This window comes from Calliopsis andreniformis, chromosome 2 (genome assembly GCF_051401765.1).
Source record: "Calliopsis andreniformis isolate RMS-2024a chromosome 2, iyCalAndr_principal, whole genome shotgun sequence".
Classification (NCBI taxonomy): Eukaryota; Metazoa; Arthropoda; class Insecta; order Hymenoptera; family Andrenidae; genus Calliopsis; species Calliopsis andreniformis.
The window spans coordinates 9349265-9365996 of record NC_135063.1 but is presented as its reverse complement, the minus strand read 5'-3'; the positions used below and the strand labels follow the sequence as shown (position 1 = coordinate 9365996).

The 16732-nt window shown below is 41.1% G+C and overlaps 1 protein-coding gene across 5 annotated transcripts in view; it reads left to right on the top strand.

Annotated features, from left to right (window-relative positions):
• LOC143187653 (protein couch potato) overlaps positions 1-15941 on the top strand; it is a 128021-nt gene extending 112080 nt beyond the window's left edge. For 3 of the 5 annotated variants that reach the window (XM_076391902.1, XM_076391905.1, XM_076391897.1), the window contains exons 8-9: positions 4057-4261; positions 11413-15941. In XM_076391902.1, coding sequence (XP_076248017.1) covers positions 4057-4261; positions 11413-11445 — 238 coding nt within the window. In that variant the 3' untranslated portion in view covers positions 11446-15941. The remainder of the gene's footprint in view (positions 1-4056; positions 4262-11412) is intronic. The other 2 variants (XR_013003253.1, XM_076391907.1) reach the window with 2 other exon arrangements.
• Positions 15942-16732: the final 791 nt, after the last annotated feature.

Here is a 16732-nt window from a genome sequence, read left to right as displayed (position 1 = left end):
TGTAATTAGCAAAATACTAATGTAGATATGTTTCTTTTAATGAAGAGTTATTTTGTCGTTCATTCTTTTTAATTTATATTTTATATTTGATTTCTCTACCTTCAAATTAAAATGTATACACTGTCTGTATACTGTCTACCAGAAGTTTGGAACCGCTTTTTAATTTTCCTAATAATCGCTCTGTATAAAATTAAACTCAGTCTTATCGAACCTCAAAAAATACAATTGTCAAACAAAAGATCAGTTTCAAATGCCTCTAAACAGTACAGGAAGATCATATTCCACTCCTCAAAGCGTCAAACGCGCGAGAGCAATTCACCGCGACGGAAGAGGCAGCAGTTCGGGTCAGTCCGAACGAGAAGGGCGGAAATACGAAATTTCCTTCGGATACGAGGAGGAATGACACCGGTGGTTGACGATCGCGCCTCTGTGAAACCAGCCGCGTGCATACATCCACGCGCGAACCGCCGAAAATTGCAGGCGTCGCCTTGCACGTGCAAACGCGCATAATTAACTCGGCCCAGGTACTCGCGAATTCATACACAGGGTTTCGCGGTTGTAACGAGATTCCGCGGACTAATTACACGCTGGGAAGAAGGTTTCACGAGCCCAGTCGTAGTTCGAGTTACAAACCGAAACGTTACGCGCGTTTCCCTCGTTTTTATCCTTTCCAAGCGGTTTTTTAACTCTGCGCGCTGTGGACCTAAATGGGTCGAAATAGGAAATCTGCACCGTGCGTTGGACGCCTGTGGGCGTTCAGTGGGCATGGTTAACACATTTGAGACTCATGACCCAGTGTTGGGTCAAGGGAGAACTGTCCTCATGAGCTGAGGATATTTGAATCATTTTGTAAGTACTGGTCGTGTCTCAGGAGAAGTTCCTTGGAAAACATTAAGGCCATTGCTTTCTAAGGGACTTCTCGTGGGACACGTATAACACTATTGAGAAGTCGAAAGTTGTCAGTGAATCTGATTGGTTCCACAGAGAAATACCAAGATAAAAATGCTACACACGAATTTCCCTTATTCGCTGCATCGGCCACAGCTATTACTACCTACTATTTGCAGCGAGCTGAGTATCCCTTGTGCCTCTGTAACGTCTCACTGACAACTTCTGAACTCCCAACAGTACCTACTTAGTGTTAGAAGGTTGTTGTCAGCCGCTGAGGACAGTCTTGGCATAATACAGTGGTCTCGAATGTGTTAAGAGATAGGGCTCGGGGGATTTCAACAGAATCTCAGCAGCTAAAGGGTTAGCTATGTCTGGGGCATTGTGAATCGTGAATAGAGATAAACGCGAGAAAAGTCGAACCCATTTTATCCCGGAAAAGAGAGAAGGGACAGCTGGATGGCTCTATTCCCGCAAATTATTCCGGCAACGAATGCGAAAGAGGAAATCGATGGGCGAGCCGATCGCCTCAGATACGAACGAATGACGTCAGATCCAGTTCATTCATCGCGGTCCAAGAAGCGTTGACCTGTATCTTCAAAGTGCCAGCTCAACGAGTCGTTACGTTCTGACCTGATAAATCGTTTCCAGTTTTATGTTTGACGAGAGACTGTGATTTGAGCGAAAAAAGAGAGCTGAATACGGGATATAATATTCTAATATGAATTGGATGATTAAAAATAGTCAAATGGAATATCAGCAAAGTATTTCTAAAAATGGTGAAACAGATCTCTATTTAAATTCCATTTCTTTTGACACGTTTACAGAAAGATAAATTTGCGCAAATATCTGCAGTGTAATTGAAATGGTGAGGAAGAACAGTCGTTTATTTCCTGTTACATCGATTGATATTATAAAATAAGTGATAAATTCAGCTTCTTTAGATTTTGGATTTAGACCATTTTCATAAATACTACCACATATTTGGATCCCAGAGACAGAATCTATTAAGTCCACTCGTTTTCAATTTGACTTAATACACCCTTGGCTCTGGGCCCAAATGCAGTTTTGAGATTATCTGAAAATAGCTAATTTCGGGCATATACTGCTCTTCAACTCACCGATTCAATTAAGGACACTCATTTTCCTTTCGTGCTCCAGATTCCCTCCAAAATGGCATCAATTACGAGTCACTCTGTACACACACGCGCAAACACAATACAATTTCACTAATGAAAAAAAAAAACAGAAAACAAAGTACCATGAACAACCACCAATGCCGCGGAAAGGCAGAATTAATCAGAGCAACGTTACTAGATGTGTTCAATTTTTTATCCCGTATCCAGGCCACAGTGCAATGAACTGGAAACGACGAATTTAGCGGCGACTATCTCCACCGTCGTAACAATTACGCGGCTAGGAATTTAAAAGAACGATATAGGTCAGCGTCGAATCAGCCACATTTCCTCTCCGCGTGCGTTCCATCGCGTCCTTAACATTCACGCCCGAACGTCCAGCGCACGTTCCGCCCGATTTCCCTCGCTCGTGCGCCCATGAGACGGTTCGAGCTGGTTCAAGCCGAGCGGTACCAGGCACCCGCCACGTTCCCCAGGATGCCGAGCGTCAACAAGCTTTTTTGGAACAGACAGCACCGCCTCCAAAGTCACACCGACATCCGCTGATCGTTTTGCCACCAGTCGTAGCTCGTAGCCATTAACAGACGCACCTGTGCTAGTTGTACCCGTATCAGTACCAGTATCGAGGCATTAGTGGGCATTCACTAACACCCTGTCACGCTGGACACCCACGCAAGATGTTGCACGCGAGAAGAAACATTGACACGATGAGGTGATAGAAGCGTGATCAACGAGAACTGTGAACAGGAAGAACCTGTTACTTTCGTAAAGGTCTAAACTCTAATTAAATATAATATGTGAAGGCTTCCATGCAAGTACAGTTGGACGTTGGTTATCCAAAGTACTACTAGATTCAAATATGAAGCTTGCTTTTGATAGCTAGCTTTATTTTCTTCAGCAAGCTACCATTATTTCACTGCTTAAGGTTTAATCGATGTTTCACTGCACTTTTGTTGTTATTATACCCAATGTGATTAACTCTAAATAACAGAAATTTTAGAAATTCGAAATTCAGTTAATCGAGGTTCTACAGTAAAAAATGTGGGAATGAAGAACACTTTTTAGGTTTGATCTAAGAAGAAATAATATCACTTATCTGAGGTTTTTATAATTGCACGCAAATATCTTTTACAGTTAAAGTCGAGAAGCTTCTCCTTAAATTGTGATAATTCTCGAGTTCAAATTCATCTATCAATTCTACTCAAGTTTCATCGCGTAAGACAGGAAACAACGAGAAGAACAGAAACGAAGAAAGGGGCAAAAGTATTCGAAAACTTGTACTGCGACGTGACATAGTTACTCGTGTCGAAATTTACCATGGTAATGTTGTGTTTAGCGGAACGGCGGTAAATCAAGCGTAATCGATATCGATATTCCAGTTAATGACATCGTAACGATCCAATTGCTCCACCGAGAGAGCTCGTAAATTCTTTGGATAATCGGTCTTCATCGCAAGCTATAAACGGACCTCAATTTTGATTGAAGTCGTATGTTTGATTTAAGACATTACCTTACAAATTTTACTGAAGCAAAAATTTGCTAATAAAATTTCGTAAATATGTAACAATAGTAGCCTTTTCGCTAAGATTTCGCAAGAATTGTCTCATTTTTGAGTCTGTTACTTCCACATAATTCTTCAAAGCACTTTTTAATAGTGGTATGTATTACTATATAGAAACACACGGTTCTTCTGTAACACCACATAATAATAGTGTACTAAATGTGGTATCCACAGTATTCACACCATTATATTACTTAAAGCCTACGCCAAAAGGAAAACTTAAAAAATTCCAAAATACGATAAGAGACTCCTGCTTTTGTGGAACATTAAAACCGCAATAACAATATAGAAAAAATGTCTCTTCTTCGTGCAACACCATGCGTATCGTCAATGTTCGACCAGCGTCACCATAATCTCCAAGCAGCAATAACACCCACACCCCCACGCCCCCTTTCTCTCTCTTACCAGAGTACCACCGTCTGTCATAACTAACTAGAGCACGTATTGTACGCTTCTCTTATTTATGCACAGTTTGCCTGGTTTCTCTCGGCTTCGTTTGCACACGAAGGGAGGGCCGCCAGTGGCCTTTGTCAAATACCACGACGTTTGCTACGCGGCCCAGGCGATGGCCACTCTCCAAGGATCCTCTCTCCTCTCCTCCGACCGGGGAGCAATACGAATCGAATATGCAAAGTCAAAAATGGCCGAGGTGGGCTTTACAAATCTCTGGATGGAAGTAGGTTTCATTTTATGCTACCGCTAGCCGCTACCTACGCGCTACCAATCCACTGGCGACGAAAACGCAGCACCTTCTTCTTCCACCTTCCATTTATCTTGCGATCTTAACCACCCTTCATGTTTCGGTGAAAGAAATATAGGAAATGTTCCAAGGACCACTGATGTCCCTTCCACCTTACAATGAAGAATTTGTTACGTGCTTTCTAGTTCGTCTGAGGGCCACTTGGGGTCATCTAGCACCCAGAAAATGGGACAACAAAAAGAGATTGTATCTTCAAGAAAAGACAGAGTACCATCAGTACAAAGTGAAGCCAGTTTAAGATATCGCTCCATTAGTTCGTAAAAGATTCTGAAAAAGCGTTTGAAAATCTACAGCATAGGTCTGCGTTTTCGTCATCAGAGCCCACGGAAGTATAGCAGGGAGCTGGGAACCCTCTGGAGGGAGCTAGAAACCCATCGATCCACTTATGAACCCTTCCATCTGTCACTTTGCCATCGAAACAAGTCGAAGGACCTATCAGACTGTTCAGGTGTCCATCTCGTGCATACTAATGACAAAGTAGCGCCGTTCGCGCGGTACTTCTCTCCGTTTCCAGCCCATCTCAGGGACATTCGCAGCTCCCTAGCAGTACAGTGGCCTCAGCAGGGCTCGCAGCCAATTAGCCCGCTGTCTGATTTCAATCGATCGCGTATCAGGCTTTCGACGTCCGTCCGCGAGACACGCTGCAGCGTTTCCAAATCGCGGGTCCTGGTCGCGACTCGTGTCGATCTATCGGACGATCGATCCCCGATCGCGATCGACGGGACACCGAGGCTGGGTACGCCTGCATCGACGGTGTCAATTACCAATTACTCCGCTGCTAATCACTTATCGATCAGACCCGCCGATCTCTACTCTTCTCCTCCACTTTGCTGTGTTTCCTTCTTTCTGTTCCCCTTCGCGAGCGACGCGCGTGAGATTGGTCTGGTGTTCGAGGCGATTCTGTTTTCACTGCGACTCCCTACGTTCTGTTCTCTTATCTGATTTCTCGCAGCCTCGATTGCCAGCTTTTGGGCATATAAAGCGCTTCGCGATTGATGGCGCAATGGGGGAGAGAGATCGTTTTATGTGGAGGAATGAGCTGAAGAGGTGGAATAGAATTTTGTTTATGTGGGTTTATCTGTTTTGCACAGAAGCAGCTTTGAATATTTATGAGCTCCTGCAAGTGGTTGCATCTTGATTTCACTCGGGTACGTTTCTTTTCTTAGTCAATCGTGGTTTTTAGGCCTTTAACGACTTCCTTAGTTTTGAGGAAGATGTAAAACAGTGAGCTCATTAGCTGCATTCGTAATGGCTGGTGGCGAACGTTGTTTCGCTGAAGGTTCTCAGAGAGAGTGGGCTTAAGAATTTATAATTGAATGATTAATTTGGGAGACATGGTATACATATGCACAGAGTGCTCGACGACAGGTATCAAAAAATTTAAGCGGTGCTTCTAGATCTTAAAATAAAACGAAAATCAAGGATAATAAAATTGTGTTTAAAGTTTCATTTTAGAGTTATATTTTTATGACTGCGCCTAAAGTTCTCATAAAGCGTGTCTGACTTCAGGGTTATTCTACTGCGCGCATGCTCTGGCCAGGTCAGGCGCAGCAATATCAGTAGTATAAGTCAAGTCAGACACATTCCACATATCTTGAATAATTAATAACTCGGAAACGAAGCTTCAAACACAATTTCGTCGTTCTTCATTTCGTCTTATTTCAATCTGCAAAACCCTTTAAAATTGCTGACATCTGTTATCGCACATCCTGTATAAAAAGCTTATTCCACGAGTGAAACAAGTGCAATCCTCTTTTCAACCAATGTAGCTGTCACACACGAGAAATATTATTCCAACTCAAATAGATATACACATATCTCAGTAAGACCACATCAGGCAACCAATACATGACTTAACATCAGAAGCGTACATCTTATAATGAATTCTCACAGTGTACCATAGCGAAAAAGCATTGCATACATAATTCACAGTATTTCTCAAAAACGATGCCCCACATGGGAGAAGTTCGTTCCACCTTTTCAACCGACCGTTCCACCTGGATTCATCGATTGCTCCCTTGCGCCGCCAATTATCTCAAGACAGATACCTCATCCTTTTTCTTTCTCCGTTCAGCGTCGTTCGGTTCTGCTAGTTCCTCGCTGTTGCCTGTTCGTCGCATCTGTGTTTGCCGTCCACCTTCATTTCCGCTCTATCCGCTCGTCTTTTCTTTCTGTTCTTTCTTTCTGTTCCCTCCCTGGACGTGATCCCTCGATGTGTGCACTTCGACCCCGAGCACCCCTTGCACCAAACCCACCGCCGTGCTTCTAACGTAGAGATCCTGTTGTTGGGCAATGAGTTTTCGGGATGGGAGAGAGAAACGTCGGGCACAGGCAGAAGTAACGAGATAGGAACTTCCCCGCGAGATGTCGGATAACTCCGAATGAGACAGCGCAAGAAACTTTTATCTCTGACGGTTCTTGAAAACCGTTAGCGCAACTGGAGTTTCATTACAATGCAAACGCTCCAAGATAATTGCAGCGACTGGATACCTTCCAAGGCTGCCTACCATAAGATGATTAACAGGCTGACTGCCATGGGGGTCGCCAGTGAGAGGCACTTTGGTAAATAAACTTTAATATCTGTGGATTTTTAGTCAAGTTCATTGCTTCGGGAATATTAACGTGTTTTATGCATAGGTAAATTTATTGCATTGATTGCTGTTAATTACTCTTCAAATTTTCTTTTGAGCAATACTTTTCAGGTTTGTAAATGGAAGTGCGAGAAAGACGAGGGCAATTTGTGTGGCAGTCAATCTCGTTGATGAATTTGAAGTGCATGAAAGCTACATATAAAACAGGAGGTGTTATTTATTCCTCTTTCAAAGATTAATATTTGAAAAATATCTAGGTACTTACTTTGCCTGAAAAATTGTCATACATATTTATTTTGAAGCTACTTCTAAGTAATCTGTATTTTAATAATGTTCTCGTATAGTTGAGGAATATTTTACGGACTTTTAACATGAGCTAATTTATCTTGCATTTAATTTGATGTAGTAGAATTAAAGAGAAGAGAGTGAAAGGAGTGAATAATAGTAAGAGATAAGTCAGAACTTGTTAGTTCATTTTTACCTTTTTATTCAGTGTCGTCATGCAATAGAGAGAAATATACTAGTATGTAATTTTCTGAAACAATATATTGCGAAAAGAATAACGCAAATTATCGTGGTCTTGCAATCAATTCTGGTATCATAATAAAGACTTTTTTTAGCATTTTCATGTGATTGCGTTGACCTCTTTTCTAGTACTTTCTTACTATAATGTCGTAATGTCTATGGCAACTGTGAGAATTCAAGACAGTACATTGAAAATTGTATATTTTAAAGTATTACTTCTTATTACGAAACTTTTACTAAATAAATTAAATATATCTATCATGAATTATTTATCATTTCATAAAATTGTTAAATCATTAGAACCTACTTAAAAAGTGTAATCTATAAAGATAATTACTTAGTGATTTAGCTATGTCAGCAATTGAATAATTTTAAAAAATGGTTGATAAGGAATTCAAAAATATTAAAATTGGTATTATAAATTTTATGATATTGAATGTGACGTGTTTAAGGTAATCGAATATTAATCTTTGAAGGAGGATTTATTTTATCATACATGTATGATCCTGATTCAGTTTGAAATACATGTTCCATTTTGATGGAATTCACGAGAATATTCTGGAAATTGTTATTGATATCAGAAAATATTTCAACTACTGGCAGAATTGTTTTTTATATCTATAGAGGGCTTTTAAGTAATTAAAAAACATTACATTTTCATTTTCACGTATTTTCCTCTTCGTCACAGTGTAACATAAAAAAAACCATCTCCATTACTGGAAATAGTGGAAGATCACTTTACCAATGCATGCATTATTCTTAGATAAAAATATACTTCATCGCTAAAAAGAATGTTCACAAACTATCTCGACTTTTAACGAAAAGCAACATGCATACAAAATGTACATATTATTAAAATACGTGAATAGTTCTCTCCAATATCCACACAAAACATTTTCTGATATTTTTAATAATTACAAACAATATTTGCTCAAATAGATTGCAAACCAGGGCAAAGTAAATACCACAAATAAATACATAACGACATGGCAAATATATTTCGCCAAATTTCGAAGCTTCTACGTCGACCTAAATTTGAGCATCCCAAATCAGACAAATATCAACTTGCCCAATACAAATGATTCAATCAGTAGGAATCGTGGTACAGAATGCGAGAACAGGCTGGAGTGCCCGACCTTTCCCTCTCCGAAATTAGAAGATCGATAGAACCCGCTTGGGGCTGGGCAACAGGACCGAAATGCATCGTCACTAATTCATTTCCACTTTATAAGCGGTGACGCCTTGGCAGCGTAATGCCAAGACGGACGTGGCTGCTGAAGGAATATCCGACGCGCATTATGCTGGGTACACGCTTCTGTAATGTCACATGATTTCCACATGCTGACATGTTGTCGATAACAGAATAGAATTCCACAGGATCAAATTCAATTCATTTTTTACTTCTAAAAGTAACAATATCCAGAACACAATATCACAATCAAATGCATATTTATATATTTTGTCTACATATAAAAAATTATATGTGTATGTATCTCTAGTTGTAAAGTTGCAAAGATCTTCTCCAAAGATTAAAAAGTGTGATTTAATACACTTTAATGGAGTCAGTATGCGTACTGTCAGAAGTTCAGAAGATGTCAGTAACACACTTTTCCTTAATATAAAAATTGAGGGAGTTATTTTAGCACCAAATCATGGTAGCTCATCCTATATGTATGTAGTTTACAGACAAAAATGTAGAAAAAATTCAAGGCTCTCTAATCTTTAGGAAAACGCTCCCTTTGATCATGTGAATCACGATACATTACACGCTGCGTTTCACAAGCGTGTGCCCAGCCTTAGTAAAGCTTCTCTTCGCACTCTCTCTTCCTCTCTCCCTCTCAGCCCGTGAATATACCGAGGCGCGAGCGCGTCCTGCATTTTCTTTCGTTCCCTCTTTCTTTCTCGCTATATTCGCGGCCAAGGATCCCCGAAAGCCCGTGAAAAGAGAGCTTTTCAGTCCGGACGCAGCCACGGCCTAATGAGGTACGTAAATTACTCAATGGCGAAGGCGTCTCTTCTCCTCGGGTCGTGGGAAGAACCTCATTCGGGAAAGAGACAAATGTAGGTTGTCTCTTCACCCTTCCTCTTCGACAATGACGCGATTCATTAACCACGCTCCTCGCCGCGAATCGGGGTACCACTAACGTATGCTCAGTTATTTAAGAAAAGAAAGGAAAGGGGCGAAAGAGGAGGAGAAGGGAGGAAAGGGTAGGCATTTGATGCTCGTTTATTTTCGTTATCGCGTTTACGGCTTATCGGCGGGAATAAAGGGAAGACGTTTAGGAATTTCCTCGAGATTGCGAGGGGAAATGAGGGTGCGAAAAGATTTGCCTTGCTGTTGCTGAGTGTACAAGGTATTTCAGAAAAAGGATCGCTACATTTGGAATGTAGATTACTACTCTGATGGGGCATTTTATTTTTTACTTTGCAGATAATAGATGGGTAGGTATGTATGATTATCTTCTGGTCTATGTTGGCGGATGATATCGTGCATAGTATTATTTCGCTATAAACTCGCAGCAAGGGGTGTATTTTTCTGAAGAAAATTTTTGTCGTATCGAAAAGTGAGAAGAATTCAAAAGTAACTTTAAGTGATGAGAATAATAGTGAGGAGCTTATAGTGAAAGACTCTAACTTGCTTTGAGCAGATTTCAGCTTCAACATATTTAATAGAAATTATTTGTGCAAAAAATATTCTGATAACTTTACAGTATTTATTTATCGCTATAAACTCTTTCCTTTTTTTATTTTTTCTCTGAAATTATTGAAGATAATTTTAATAAAAAAGAAACATTATTGAGGTAGAAAACAATCATCAAAACTCATCAGTAACGTTGAGGCTAAAAGATTAATTGTAAGAGATTTAACATTTCTTCGAAAGATTAATCTACCAAATATCTTTAATTCAGGCAGTTACACATTCCACTATGAATCTCTTGAATTGTATCAAACTTTATTAAAATTGCATACTTATTCCTCCAACAGAAGTTTCCCAAACTTGCTCAAATCTACAACCTCGCAGACCCAACTCTCTACCTCAAAGAGCTAAAATCTGCCTCAAAAGTAACACAGAACTGCTTGACTATGAACAAAAATTCACCAAAACTCTCCTTAGCTTTCTTCAGCAACAGCCATACACCCCAGAAGTTTACGATCCTTTTTCTCAAAATATCTCTGCCTACGCGTATGAAGCGCCGTAAAAAGAAGAAGCAGAAAAATATAAAACAGTAAAATCGTTCGACTCGTCGACAAGGGTTTGCTTTTACCCGCAATTCTCGAAAACGCTCGGCACCCCTCGCTCGAGACTACTCCGCATCGAATAGTCCTCCTCGCGACTGTAAATCAGCGGTATCGGGGACAAAAAACGCGAGATATTGGTGGAATGGAGACAAACGAGACGCGGTGAGCGATCGAGAGCTCTTTTCGTTCATCCGTTTTGATTCCGCGATGAAAACCGATGACGAGTGCAGGTCCTGTCATCGCTGCGACCGAGCTGTTCCAAATTAAAAAAGGAAAAAAGAGGAGAAAAACTAAATCAAAATTTCCGTCCACATTTTATATTTTATCTCGCGCCACTTTCTTTCCAGCCTTCATATTTTTATTCATTTCAACGCTGCGAATAATTTCCTCGAAGGGTTATTTTCTTTCGCGAATCCTGGTTTCACCCAAAGTTAAGTTTGCGCTTGAGTTCTGTATCAGAAGTTAACGCATAAAGAAGCCTGAAAACTAATTAGGTAATCTGTGTGGCTTCAGAGAAGGTTTCCTTCTTACGTTAATCTATCGAAAAAAGGTACTTAATGCTGTCTGAAAATGATAATACAATATTTCACCCAGCAATCCTCCTTCCCCTTAACCACGCGATAACAAGTCCTCGATACCGAGACCTTAGATCGAAACGTGACCACTACCATCCACTTTCCCTTGAACTAATCGATCCGTTCGCTTTTCCAGGGATCAAAGAGAGAAGAAAACGGGCAACCTTAAAATCGACATAAACGGCATGTAAGAAAGGCAAGGGAAAACCGTGCTGACACCCCGGGAGGAAGGAACGAGCCGAGACAGCCGATTGGAATCCCCCGTCTTCACGACAGTAACCAAAAGCAAACAAAAAAAAACACACACACAAAAAAAGCTCGAAAGAAAAGCCGAAAAAAATAGAAATTTCAAGGATAACGGTCGATTTCCGCGGCGATCGGCCACTGTCTCGATAATTCGTCGCAGAACACGCGGCTGTTTGAGGGGAGGCATCAGGCGGAGATGAAGGGAAGGCGAAAGCCACGAGGAGGGTAGGGAGAAGAAATTAGGGGGTGAAGAAATGGGAAGAGAGTCGTAAATATGGCGCGTACACGTACACAGAGAATGGTGGGGAAGGGCGAATTAGGGCGAGGCGGGGGTAGAGGTGCAGACCCGCCTCGAGGCAGCACCGTTAGGCAAATTGTCTTGTAAATTGCGCGGAGCAACGGCGTTAGATTCGCGACTCGCGGGGGGCCCAATAATCGCGTATATAATATTCCTAGGTATATATATTTTTTAACGACTTAACTTATCGATTCGTAGCCGTCTACTACCTTTGTCTATTTATTTTCCACCGAGTCCTGATCGCGATCGACGACGACGACGAAGAAGATGAAGAAGAAGAAGAGGAAGAAGAGAAGAAGGAAGTAGGCGAGAGAGGGGTCGGGAGACGAGGGGACCGAAACGAAACGTGTTGCTATTTCGGTGAGGCTTTTGCGCTAACGAATTAATCGTTTCGGTTCGGTTTCGTGCGTCTGCCCCGCGCGTGCAGAGCAGCAGGCACTCTTCGAGTCACACGCGCACGTATATGCAACACGATTCTTCACACACGTTACCTACACTCCACAGCCGCGGGACATTCTTTTAGGAGCGTCGAGCCCCGCGCCGCCTTCGAGCTAATTGTTCTTCAGGGTTGAAAACAGGAAAGATAGATTCCTTGGGATTTTGCTGCTTCTGTGGACCTTTCGATCGATTGAACGTTATGAATGAAGGCCTGACGAGGTGTAGATGCGATGCACAGGGTATCTTGGAAGCGTGAGTACAAAATTTATGGAGCCACGAGAACATGAATCTTGTTAACTATTCTTGAAATATTCAGTCTTTTAATTAGAAACCTCTTTTATAGAATAACTTGAAAAAGCAGAGATCATAGAAAGACCTTCTCAAATAAATTTCAACTTCTTCAGAGTAGCTTCATAGCACCCTGGCCTGAGCATCTGACAAAACAAATTAGTTTGCAGATCTATGTTCACCAGAGCTCCCTCAGTCCTTTCAATTCCTAAGACGGAACAATCTATAAATAATCTGAATCTACTCGAAGTGAACGAAGGCTCCAAGAGTCTTCCCAGAACCTAGCATCATCTGCGACCAGGCACCTAAAACTGTTATATCTATAAAACAACTGCGAAAGCATCAAAAGGTTCCACGTCGGGGCGCAAAGTACCATAGCAAGAAATTCGATTCCTGCAGAGAAATTCCAGGTCATAAAGTAGCGCATCCATTAATCCCCCGGCGAATTAATTCGACGGAGGCGTGTATCGTGACGCGTGAGTTTCGCGTGAACGGGAAGAGGGGGAACCGTCGCGGTATAATATATTATGGGAGACGGACGCGGTGGCTCGCGGAACGAAATTACGTAATCTAGAGGAAGAAAAAAAAGGAGACGAAGAGGCGAAGTATATCAAGCTTAATACCAAAGGTGCCCTAAGAAGCGTGTAATTTATGTTTTATCATTGGCGCGTCGCTCCAATGCGAGCATATATATACATTTTAATTACGTATCTTGTTAAGGAGAGTCTAATATCCTAGACCGAGAGTGGCAGGAGACGCGTGAAAGGGAGAGAGAACGATGGAGCGACTCTGTGTGTGTTGCGTGGATGTGAGTGAAAGATAGAGATCGAGTACTACGTAATATAATCTTATACAATATATATTAACGAATGCGAACATATCATAGGATTAAGCTGTAGCTGAGAGCGGAGAAGTTGATCTTGTATCGAGATACTTTTAAACGATCTGTCTTTGTAGTCGCGCAGAGACACCAGCAGAGCAGAGGAGCGCGAACACGTGCTCTGCGTGCTTACAAGGAGAGGACCATGCTCGTCGTGTCCCAATACTATTCTGAGTTATCGTCTGTAAGTAGAACACCATCAACGCCTGTGTAAAATTTTATTAATGGCGAACTGCACGTGAAAGGAATCAGTTTTTGGGCTGTTTCTTGCGGCAGAGGTACCAGCGTCCAATATGGCGGACTGTGGCGCTCTTATACTTTATTTCACATAATGTGTTTTAATACACTGTATTTAAAAGGTTTGCAGGATTTGTTTGAGATGTTCTAATTTATAGTTGAGGAGTAACTCTGCACTAGGAGGATGCAATGACATAGTAAGGTACACTAGGACTCAAGGCTAATACAAAATTGAGGCCCCTATGAAAAAGAGCCACCATTAAAACAGTTTTATTTTAAAATGAAAAAATAATGAACACGTAAAAATTCTATTCATTTTTGACAAAAAATAGGTAATCACCAAAGGGACTTATGTATAACTCGCCACTGTGTGGATGCTTGCATCTCTTAGCCCTGAGAGATAGCCCAAATCTTAACTAGATTTTTCACAAACCAACTACCGACAAATGAAGTTAGATTAGATTGGGACGTAACGGGACTGGGTCCCTCCTATTTAGATAAAAAAAGAAACAAACGACGGCCAACTCGGCACGTAATTTGCCCAAGTGCCTTCCCGTTGGTCGAGTCATGCTATAATTCGTAACCGTGCGTTAAAAAAGATATGTCTCGTCCCGATTTTTCGATAACGTCGAGCCCACAACCTGTACCCCAAGAACAAACTGCTCCTGTTCGCCAGGAAACGCTTCACTGTCTGAAAAGCTGTTCCCCAAGCCTGCCTGGATAGCTTTTCTATCGCCTCGTCGTTTATACTATTACCACACCCTTCGAGAACGAATGTTCGAGCGCTTCTCTCGGTCTCCGTTGGAAGAGAAACAGAGAGGATCTCTTCGGACCTTCTGTTCCCTATAGGGACGAAAGTTTTGTTGAAAGTTAGAGGAAATAAAATGCAACGTTTCTAAAAAGGAAAGTGAAGGATAGAATAATCGTGATTGTCAACGGTGATCGAGTTTCTTCGTAGAAGTCTCGCAGAGATTCATATTTTTCTCGATAGAACTTAGGTGTCCGCAAGGTGTTTCTATTGTTCTCATCAGGCGGCTTCTGTCGACCAAAGGTTTTCTCGAGTTCAGAATATATCCGCGGCTATCCCTTGTCGAACCATTGGGCATTTATCTTCGAGTTAATAGTGGCGAACAGTGATCGTAATATCGATTCTGGTTCTAGAAATTGTTTCGACGGACTATTATGAGAAATGACTGTTGTGGAGAACCAAAATTAAAGAGTATTTTGATTATGGAGCCAATACTGGGGCAAAGAATCCAAGGATCCAAGGTTCCAAAGACCCAAGGATCCAAGGATCAGAGGTTCCAAAAATCCAAGGATCCAAGGTTCCAAAGATCTAAAGGTCTAAGATTCCAAGGATCCAAGAAGCCAAGGATTCAAGGTTCCAAGGATTCAAGGCTCCAAAGATCCAAAGGTTCTAAGGGTTCCAAGGATTCAAGATTCCAAAGATCCAAAGGTATAAAGGTTCCAAGGATTCAAAGTTCCAAAGATCCAAAGCTCTAAGGTTTCAAGGTTCCAAGGTTCGAAAAATCTAAGGATCCAAAACTCTACATGGATCCTTGACTTTCTACTTGTTCCTGAATCAATTGCCACCTTCTATTAATTCAAAACAAAGTACAACTACTTAACAGATTCAAGTTAAAAACTAATATAAATTCTTTAGAAAATTATCTCGGTTCCCCATAACAGTCTCATCGAGATATCTATCAATAGTTTTGGTCCCCGATGGCGAATGGTGGTAATCAATCGAAGAAAGGAAAGAAAGTATGGGGTATAGTGGGTAGAAAATATTGTATCCAACCGCGTGTAGTTGAATTAATCACTCGTCGTAACTCGACGCGGCCGCGGACAGCTAATTTCGCATCGGCGTTTTATGGAAGATGTTTTCGTCGTCGTGATTGCTCTTGAAGCGCACGCTCTTTATTTTTCTATTTCCACGAGCGTGAACCACGTATGTCGAGTGACTCGATCCATTGCATCGACTGGCTGCATAAAACTCTCCTGGTGTTCACTTCATTTAAATAGACACGCTTCACTGTCAAGCACTAGCCCCAGGGATACTAGGGTACTTCAGATTTTCGTGAAACTTCAAAAATCATTTTTCATAAAAAAGAAGATTTTAAAAGTATTCGATGCTTAAAATCAGGACTGGCTTGGATTCAATTAGGAGTTTGGAAGTCTTAAAACAATTTCTCTAGGAACTAGAATCTGTTTTCTCAGAGCTGAGAACTAATTAAAATGAAAGAATAGTTTCACGAAATCATAAGTGTATCATCGAGCTTAATCAAGACAACACTGTAAGTCGATCTCACTGACTGATAAATTTATTCTAAATTCCAGTTCTTATTTTCATACTTCTCAATATAAAGACCATAACATTCCACAAAATTATTAAATAGCAGCTCTAAATATTAATTACTATTTTACAATACTTAATATTAAATCAAGAAAAAGTATAAAATAATTATTTCTCTGAGAGTAATCTATGCAAATAAAATTGTTCCATAATGCAAAACAGAAAATAGATCTGATCGACCTACTTCGCTAAACTCGATCAATTACCAATATCATTTTGAGAAGCGAAGTGAAACGAAAGATCTCAGCGGCACCGAGCACAGATTTAGTACCGTGAAATGAAAATCCACGTCGACCAGAAAGAGAAGAGGGCTTTGCTCTCGGCTCGGAGAACTGGACCGCGTCACGTACAATTCAGAGCGAGACGAGGCACCAGGTGTCCCTTTTCTTGACGCTGGAAACGGTAAACGCGGGCTCGACGGTCAGTGAGATCGCTGAACGGAAGTAAGCGTGTCAGTAAACGGGTCAAGAAATTGATCTGCAGCCGCGTAACTACATTCGCAACGACAGCTTTAAAACAGGAGAAAAAGACTGGATTCCAATTTCGATGAACATTAATTAGGGTAAGAGTACTAATTACTGTATGCTGATTGATCACTAGACTGCTAATTTTTATGCATTTCAGGAGATTTGAAATGTATACAAATCTACAGAATATGGATAATATTCAAACATATAGGAATGATAAAAAATATAGTATTTGAAAGATGAAGC